This window comes from Corvus brachyrhynchos, unplaced genomic scaffold, assembly GCF_000691975.1.
Source record: "Corvus brachyrhynchos isolate BGI_N302 unplaced genomic scaffold, ASM69197v1 scaffold22, whole genome shotgun sequence".
NCBI classification, from domain to species: domain Eukaryota; kingdom Metazoa; phylum Chordata; class Aves; order Passeriformes; family Corvidae; genus Corvus; species Corvus brachyrhynchos.
The window spans coordinates 3,198,369-3,207,843 of record NW_008238355.1 but is presented as its reverse complement, the minus strand read 5'-3'; the positions used below and the strand labels follow the sequence as shown (position 1 = coordinate 3,207,843).

At 39.4% G+C, this 9,475-nt stretch overlaps 1 protein-coding gene across 1 annotated transcript; it reads right to left on the bottom strand.

The window, feature by feature from the left end:
• Positions 1-4,270: 4,270 nt before the first annotated feature.
• LOC103616429 (survival motor neuron protein) lies at positions 4,271-9,472 on the bottom strand (the record flags this gene model as incomplete). Its single annotated transcript, XM_008634598.1, has 7 exons — positions 4,271-5,564; positions 6,419-6,529; positions 7,049-7,120; positions 8,136-8,276; positions 8,659-8,859; positions 9,137-9,262; positions 9,350-9,472. Coding segments are annotated over 7 exons (831 nt in total), but the record flags the coding sequence as incomplete, so codon positions are not given.
• Positions 9,473-9,475: the final 3 nt, after the last annotated feature.

Sequence of the window (9,475 nt, the reverse complement as noted above, 5' to 3'; positions counted from 1 at the left end):
AGTTCCCTGCACCTTTTTCTGTTCTAATACAGCATTTTTTTGAGCTGAGGGGACTTCTTTCAAATGCACTGTTTAAGATGTGGATCAGCCATGGGTTTTTACAGTGACATAATTATATATTTTCTGCTTATTTGTCTGTAACAGATGCCAGGCTTACAGATCTGATGTCTCTTCCTTTACCCCAGAGGTGCAGACTGCTCTTTAAAAATTGGCAGTATGTTTTCCCCACTGAGCCATGAAAGATCTACTTTCTGATGTATGCCCTCCCCTTTTCTGATTTAGACAATGGAAATCTCCCTGAATTCGTTTGCAGGAGACATTAATAAAATTATTCCAGTGAGTGTCACTTCCAAGTCCTCTGCAACTGTATTGTCCCCTTTGAAAGGTTCCTTTACAACCTGGTTAGCAGTTGGCTCTTCAGATATTTTCAGACTTTTTTTTTTTTACCCAGCCTGTCTGATTTTCTTTTACCCACTTCATTTGCCAGAGGTTTTTAGCCTTTTGTTTTCTTTGTAAAAAAAGCTTCAGTTTTTTGAATGGTGCTTTCTGTCATGGGCAGAATGGGAGCTTCAGATGAGGTTTATTAGGGAGACCCTCCCACTGAGACATGGGGTGCAGAAAAGACCTTACCTTCTAAACTCCTTCTGAGAGAGGAGTTCAAATGTGGCTGTATCCATTCTCAGCACCAGATTTTGTTTTGTTTTCTTGTAAGCCTGAGATGTTGGCAATCCAGTTCTGTCCCTGCTTTGGAAGATGTGATAGCAGGCCAAACCTTTCCCAACTAATCAAGTATCTTTGATTGCAAAGGTGATCTCACCTTGAGCATCTTTGAGGATGGAGGAGTCTGACCAGACTCTTTTAAAACCTGGCTTGCAGAAGCGCATGCGGAGGCCACTGCTGTTACTAAAGCCAGGCGTTTTACACAAGCTTGAACTGAGCTGGTTAGTTACATAAACACAGGACAAGTAAAAGATTCACTTTCCAGTGCAGGTGGGACAGAGGTTCAAGATAGTCCTGGTGCCTAGTTAAAATCTCTTGGCTTTCAGTTAGGAGAGAAACACAGCTGAAAAATGAGAATGGCTTTTGCAAAAGCTGTAACAAGGAAATTGAAATGAAATGGCCCTAGCCCTGTATGAGGTGAAAGCCAGAGCAAAGAGTGGCAAGCAGGGTATGTTTTTGGAAAGGAGAAAGCATTTATCTGGACACTTGTACATTTATTTGTCTGGTGTTACTAGGAGACTAACACTGAATCAGGTCTCACAAAGCAGTTGTGATGAAGGGCACGTGTTCAGGTCCTTCTGAGAGGGAAGAGCCGAATGAGATGAATGGCTGTCCTCAACTATGGAATCAGAGGTGTTCAGCACCACTGAAAGCCAAACACTGTCATCCTGCAAAAAACAGGTTTATAGGGAGCAGGGGAAGGTTGAAAAGCATTGCATTTTGAGAAAGGAGGATTACTGTTTATTTCCACCCCGTCCCCCTCTTCCTTTCCTGTGGGTGCCTTGAGTTTGTCAACACAGAAAATTCCTTCTATCTCTAAAGTACTCATGAGACCTACACGCTCTCTGGACATGTATTTTGTCTTTTCTGTTGATGACCTTTATAAGCTATTGAGTTACAAAATGAACAACAGCAGGGGCAAACTTGAGAAAGGAAAGCAGATAGTAGCCTATTGCCCAGAAACTAAATTTTAATGGATTTTTTTACTTGGATCTGCTGCTGTCACTCATTAGCACAATATTCAGGAAATATATACTTGTTTAATCTTTAACAGGAGAGGTCATCCCTCTGCGGCATAAAATTTAGTTGTTTTTCTTAACCTGAAGGCGCTCATCCTTCCTGCAGGGTAAAAGAATAAAAGTCTACAGCCAGCCTGATTGTTTAGTAGTGTCTACACCTGCAGCACTTCAGATACTTCCCATTTATCCTGTAGGATAACTGCAGGAAGACAGTCTGTTAGGTGAGTTTAAAGGAGAGAATTTCAAACGAAATTGTCTGAGTAGAAAAGACTTTAATCCTGCTTCAGGATAAATTAATCTTCTGTTTGTATACTTTTTCAGTTGCAAATTGTCATTTTTAATGGGTATTATTTCTTTCTGTTTTATACACAGCCCAAAATATGTCTTGCTTCTTGAAGTGTGTTCAGCCTGCTTATATACTAAACTTTGCTAAGACCTCTACTGAAATGCCTTCTTAGTTTCCCTTCTACAAAGCAATGGAAATTACAAGGAAAATAAGCAGTGGAAAAATCAACTGACTTAAAATGGAGCTTTGTAACTTTGTTGCTAGTTATATAAGCTTAGATGCCCTAGCTGTTAAAACTGTGTATTTCCAAAATGATTCTTGAATGTAATTCTTTTTTAGTATAGTCTTTACCATGTTATACATAGGCCAGGGAAAACGTCTTTTTCTCTAAGCAAATGCCAAGTCTGTCATATTATCTTCCTTTATTTTTGACATACATTTCAGTATATATAGTGACTTAATTACAGGAGTCACATCTTGTAAATAGGCTCACCATAAGGCAAGGCTGGAGAGTATATGTGATGGCACTCAGGCCTGAGAGAGATTGTTATGCTCGGTATCTTGATGTCTGCAGAGCTGATCTGATGTCTGACCTCCAGTGGCTGCACAAGTGGGTGTTGTGTTTGCTTTGTTCTGTAAGAGTGGTATATGAACACTTGTAAACACACTGGTATCTTATTCTACCAGGCATTAATATGCCTGCTAGAATATCCTTTATCAGTCTCCTCAGTCTGAGTATCACAAAGCTCAAATGTGTAGAGTTCAAAGTTCTACTGTTTTTTCCAACCTAGCAGCAACAAATTTGTTTTATTTTTAATGTACCATACCTCAGCTTCACTGCTTATTTGTTCATGTTTCATATGGCTTTGGAGCATCTTTAAATCCTTACTGAAGCCTGTTTATTTTTGCAGTGAAAGTAGCAAACTGTGGAGGTTTCCAGAGGCTTGGAAAGCCCTGTTAGCAAATCATTATGTTACAGAAACTTTATAATACTTGATAACGTGTCTGCTTAAAAAGAACTGGCCGTTATCCACATCAGCTCACAGCCAGAGCAGCAGCAATAGTGGCTTTTCATCACTGTGTTTCTCAATTGTCTGGTCCCATGACAATAGCAATGGTGGGTTAGCTCCTTGATACAGAAGCCCTTAAAATGTCTAGTATTGTGATGAAGCATCCCTAGTGTAAGAGTTCAAAATTCCTTGGCAATGGGTTTTGCCCCTTTCACCAATTTTTCAAGCCTAGAGAAGTTTGAAAATTAGGGTTTGGGGTTTTTTTCCTCATCTTGTGTTATTAATTATACACCTCCATTGCAAATAAGCATTGTCCTGGTTCCAGCCAGGAGAGGGTTAATTTTTGCAGTAGCCAGGAGAGGGCATGACTAGGATCCCGAGATATACCACCTCACATCTTTGCTGGGGATGGGAGAAAGGACCATTCCAGCTCACATATCCTGGTAGTGATCAGTTGTTGTTGGGAGCTCTTGGCCTGGCAAGCCCTCGTGTGTGAATAGTTTGCCTCTTTCTTGTACATCCTTTTATTAATATTCTATTCATTGTTTTGCTTGTAATTAAATCAGTTATATGAATCACTTGTGAAATAACAACCATAAACCCCTTACTGAAGTCAGAACTGCAGCAAAATTAGTGTATGCTAGATTTTACTAGTGTTAAAACCTGATGAAAGCCACTTTTTGTAACAATACCAGACACCAACACAGCTGATTGAAGCAGAGGGCAGTTCTGCCTCTTCACCAATCTGAAAAGATGATTTAGAAGCTTTGCCTCACTGCAATCAAACTTAATTTACTTCCCCATGACAATTAGCAACAAAGAAAAAAAAGCCTTCAAAGTAGCTTAGGTAAGTTATGAGTAAGTCTTTTTTTGCTCAATTACTTGTGGGAAAACTGATTTTCTGACACTTGACCACAGTAGGCAAAGGAAGTGAATGCAGTGAAGTTCATGCCTGTATTTCCCTGAAAAGCAAACCACTGGCTTTAACTAAATTACTGCCTAGTTTTGTGGCTAAAACCCCTATTAAGAGTAGAACTGTAAAGTAAAATTCAGCCCTAAAGGGCTGTGTCCATACTTACCTTTCCACGGGCTTTCCCTAAATTGCTTTCAGTAATGGTACTCAGAAAATGGCAACACAGCAAGACTTTCTGCTGTATTTCAGCCATGCATCCAACCAAGAGATGTCTATGGAAGCTCAAAATAAAAACTACCCCAAAACAAACTACATCCCTACATTCAAAGTTTAAAAAGTAGAACTTTATTCACGCATTTGAAACAAGACAATAGCCTTCCTGAAAACAGCTGTCATATTTCATTATTCTGATCAGACCAGTAAGATGTCCCTCCTACTATAACAGTAGAGTTTTCCATGTCAGTGCCGCCAGTGGCCACTGTAACACACATTGCTGCCATAGCTCTCTCCTAAAAGAGGATACCATAATCAATAATTCTGGTGCTGTCATTCACACAAAAATTCTGAGGAATGCAAGAAATCTTGAGACATAAAAGAAATCTATTACATGGGGTCAAAAGAATTACATCTATCATGCGGTGAGAAGACTTGAAATTGCCTCAGGGAAGTAGAAAGTATTTTGTTGCTGCAGCGCTTTTAAAATACATTTGACTAGAGGTCTTTAAGAAATAGCTCATTTCAATGCACATTTAAGTAGCAGTCTGAAGTTATTTATTTGTTAACAGGGACAGCTCAGTATTAAGAAAATGTTATGACTAATTGTCTTAAAAAATGCAGCTCTTCACCATCAACCACCAATGCATAAGTGATAAACACTTCTCAGTGGAAAAGATTTGTACCTGGCTTTAAAAAAGAAGCAAAAATTAGTATAAAAGAGCTTTTTGTTTTCAAACACACAAAGAATTACTTAACTACACAAAAATTACATGTTGTCACAGAAAATCAGAAAACAATTCCCCATGAGAATATAGTTTTGTTTTATAAGGAAGTGAACAATATATTGGAGAATTCTGAACAAAGCATTTCAAATAAAAGCATGGGTACTGAAGTACTGAGAACAGAATTGCTCAACATTATGAAACTGGACTTGTCCTGAAAACAGAGTTTAGCTACAACCTACCATCCCATCTGTGTAAGGAAACACAGATGAAAAAACTGCATTTCACTGACAACCTTTTGTTCCCAAAACAGCCCACAACAAACCATTAATAATTCAAATAAGCTGCACTGTTCATCCTGATGTAGACAGATGCTGTAATTACAACTCTCATCGGAGCAATGAATACCTTCCTTCATTCTAGCTACGAAAATACAACTCCACAGCTGCTAAGCAAAGAAGGGATTACTACTGGCAGAAGTAGTCTTTACAGAGAGCCGTAAGAGTGGATGGAAGTCCCAAAGCCAAGAGGTTTTTGAAGGGAGTTCAAAACTTGACTGTATCTTAATTTACCACAAAGCTGCAATACTTACAATCCTTCAGAACAATGGTGGATATTCAGTTATTTTTCATGTGTTTGTCTCTCCAGTGCTGCTTCCATTCGGCTTTGTTTTAAACCCTACAGGATACAATTTAGAAAAATCTTGGTTTTGCCAACATGGAAAGCTTTAGTCACAGAACAAAAACATTTCTGGACAATCTTTTTCAGTCCTCTACAAATCATGAATAGTTTTTAACTTTCTTTGGAAATCAGAATGGGCAGTTTAAAAAGGATAAAAGCCAAACTACATGTCTTCTTTATAATCAGAGGCTATGAAGAATAATTTCAACTATATACTTCTTGTGCAATTGGAAGTAAATTAAAGCAATGCACAATTATATATAATCTGAAGCACCAAATCCTCCTTTTCCAACTTCCTCAGTGCAAAGAGTTCATTGTGTCATTTTCTTTCTTCAGGAGTGTAGAGATGAAAATATGAACCAATAATACAAGTCACAGATTTTCACAACTATGCTGACAGCTTCTACTGGACCTTCATAATGACATGAAACAATTACTGATGAATAATCTCTGCAAAAGTGCCAAATCTGCTCTTAAATGTGATACTACCACTAATACATAGAAGAAAAGAAAACACATAGAAGACTATTGAAAAGTAAACATTTACTCCACCTGTCTACAAACACAGAATTGGTAGTTTTAAAATGGCTATAAAAGTACCTCATAGGACCCCTCCAGTAGAACAAAGTACCAGAACATCAACTAAATATATATGTATGTATATGCTGGCTTATGTGAATTCTACTCAATGACAATACTTATACAATACAAAACACCCTTAAATGTAGCAATTGCAATTTAGAATAAGAGACCTAAAAAGCAGCCCTCCCTGTCTAACTTCTTGCTGCAAACAGGAGCACCAACAGCAGAGCAAAATTACCAAGACACTTCAAAACCAAAGCGGCACGTACCAGGTAATATCCAGTGTGGTAACCACTCATGTACCAGGCTATCAGCATGCTCCCCAATGCTTCATCGTCCTCAGCAGAGTCTGGCCGCATGGGTGGTGGAGGAGGAATCAACTAAGAAATCACAAAGGAAATGTCTGTGTTTCAATAGTATGTCCCAGATCAGAGAGCACCTGATTCTACAAGATTAGAGCATGAAACTGAAAAACAGGAATGTATCCTCAATTTGTACTCTGAAAAGGAGTCAAAGATGATGTTTTCTGAACACATGTAATTTCCAAAGCCTAGAAAGAAACAAGACTCCTGTAGCTTAACTGTACACAAAAAGTGCTACTAGGGGGAAATACTATCTTCTTCAGTGAAATGCTGTTGCTAGAAAGTGTAGTTTCTTTAAATAATTTTCCCCTTGTTATTCTTACCAACAGCTTCACTGTCACAGAAATGAGTACACATCAGACCTCATACATTAGATTACTATGATATTTGGAACTGAATGTGTTAACAAATATGTGAAAAAAATAGGCAAACAGTACAAACATGTTCTAAAAACAAAGGCAGTGAGTACATTCAGTGAGAAAACCTGAGATCACCAATACTCATCTCTGACATCGTCCCCATTCTCTCATCACTTACTGGTGGTCCTCCTGGGAAGGGTGGGGGCCAGCAAGATAAAAATGATGGAGGTGCCTTGAATTTTGATCCAGGCTACATGGAAAAAGTGGAACAGTACAAATTAAAAGGCAATATGGGGTATTAGGATTTTACTTAGGAGAATTACATGAAACAATTCATGTATCTTAAACAACAGAAAACACACCCCAACAATTTAATGAAAATACAGACAGTAGCTACTTCTAAGGCACATTCCATAACTTGAGAAGTACCACTCAAGATTACTCATCTCACTGAGGTAAACACTGCTGAAACAGGGTTCTGGTTTATTTTTAAAGGGTTTTCCTAAGTGGAAGTCAGTGGTTACACTCTCAACAGGAGGAAACAGATCAAATATTCACACAGGCAAAAAGATAATTTCTCTAATCCTGTGCAGATGGGACAAAAGCTGACTAAATTCTATTATGCTGGTGAATGTCTTTAAATAAAGATCTTAGATACAAATCTACTGATACGAAAGGAAAAAGGTAAAATAAAATCTTATAAAGAAATCTTGCACAAACAGTAATATTTAGAAAACATACTGCTGAGTTCACTGCACTGTTACTTAGACTCCTACACAACAGGAAAACTGAAGGGTGTATCAATACCCCATTCATTCCTAATTCAAGAGAGGAGCTACAACTGAGAGGCTCTACGACATGTGGACATCACTTTTAATGCCTTCAATGTCCTGTGAAGTGAAACACATCAATTGGCTAGAAAAAGTGAAATTTTGAAACATCAACAGCACTGTCAATTAACAACAGCACCAGAATCCAGGGAACAATACCCCTCTTTTAAGTTACAAGACAATTGGAAAGCAAGTGTTACCTAAGGAGCAGAAGGCTCTCCTCATTAGACAGCAGCACTGCAGGAGGACTATGCTGTGGCCAGATTATTACAAAATGACAGACCAACAGATATTTAACATGCATATCTGTACATCCATTCTCAAAATGTTAATTGAACCTAGACAATGATAAATATCATCATATTGTCTCAGGATTCAGAATAATAACAGGCTTAACGATGGTACATGAATTATTTCAATTAAGGTTGAGCTCACCCTTCCTAGGCCTGGGGCTGGTGGTGTGGGAAATTGCAAGTTTTGAGGCGAAAATCTTCCTTTTGTGCAGTTGTTTTTGTTTTGAGGTGACTGGGAAGATTTTTCACTTTCATCTGTTGAATATGGAGTCTCGTTTTCATTCTAAAAGACAAAGACAGTTTTATGAAATGCACTAAAGAGGAGCTTACAACAAGCAATTTTAGAGTGAAAAAGCTTGGAAAGTCCCATTCACATCCTCCCTCTCTCCAGCCCTCCCAGTTCTACCCAGGAATAACTTCACCTGCTCACTAGTTTAGCTATGTTATCTTTCACTGGTGAATTTCTTGTTGTCCCCTCCCTTCCTCCCATGCTGAGTTCAAGAAGTAAAGGGATGCTTTCATTCCCTCCATCAGCTTGTGTCTGTTTACAACAGAATTGTGCATCGCTTCTCACTCTGAATACCAGCAGTGCCACCAGACATACTAAAAGAAGTAGATTCTCCCACTTTCCCATTTCTTTACAAGAGAATGAAAAAGTCCCTCACCTCCCCAGAATGTCCCATCCCATTTACTGTTTCATCACTGGGTGGAGGAAGTAGATCAGACAGGTTCTGCTCCTCCTGATTTCCATATCCTGTGTAAGTGACAACACATGTGCCTCTCTTCTGGTTGATGGAGGCAATAGTTGCTAGATATAAATTACCATCCTCAGACCAAACCGCATTGCAGCTATCACCAACCTTCCACTGCAACAGAAGCAAGAGAAGCGTGTAAATACCTACACCAATGGTTGGACAGAAGGTGCCTTTTCCTAAACTACTTTTTGTCCAAAATGATGGATCCCACCTACAGTGTTTTCTTTGTATGTACTAAAATTCCTCTGTGTAACCTAAAAATAAGGTTTATAACGTTATCACTCCCCACACCACCACCCCAAAAGGTTAATGTCAAGATGCAGCTACTTTTGAGTACCGAAGTACAACATGCAGTACGAGCACCACTGGCATTTACAAGTGAGGCGACCTGTTTCAAAGGCGCTGTATTGCTCTTCTTTCTATTTCTGATCTTTTTATGGTTTTTTCTCTTTATCACCAGGCGCTGCTCCTGCTTGTCTGAAGGCTCCGAGCACTCCCCATTCTTTAAGGCATTCTTCGGGAAGAGAAAGGAGAAAACCAATAAATGCCAATCCAGCGGCCTCAGCCCCACGATCCGGCCACGGCAGCGCCGACCCCTTACCTTGAAGGAGGCCACCGCCTTGTCGTACGCCTTGATGAGGGCCGTGTCGTCCCAGATGTCCGAGTCGTCGCTCTGCGGAGGCCATACACCCTTTAGCGCCACGGCAAGGCCCCGTTCCCGGCCCCG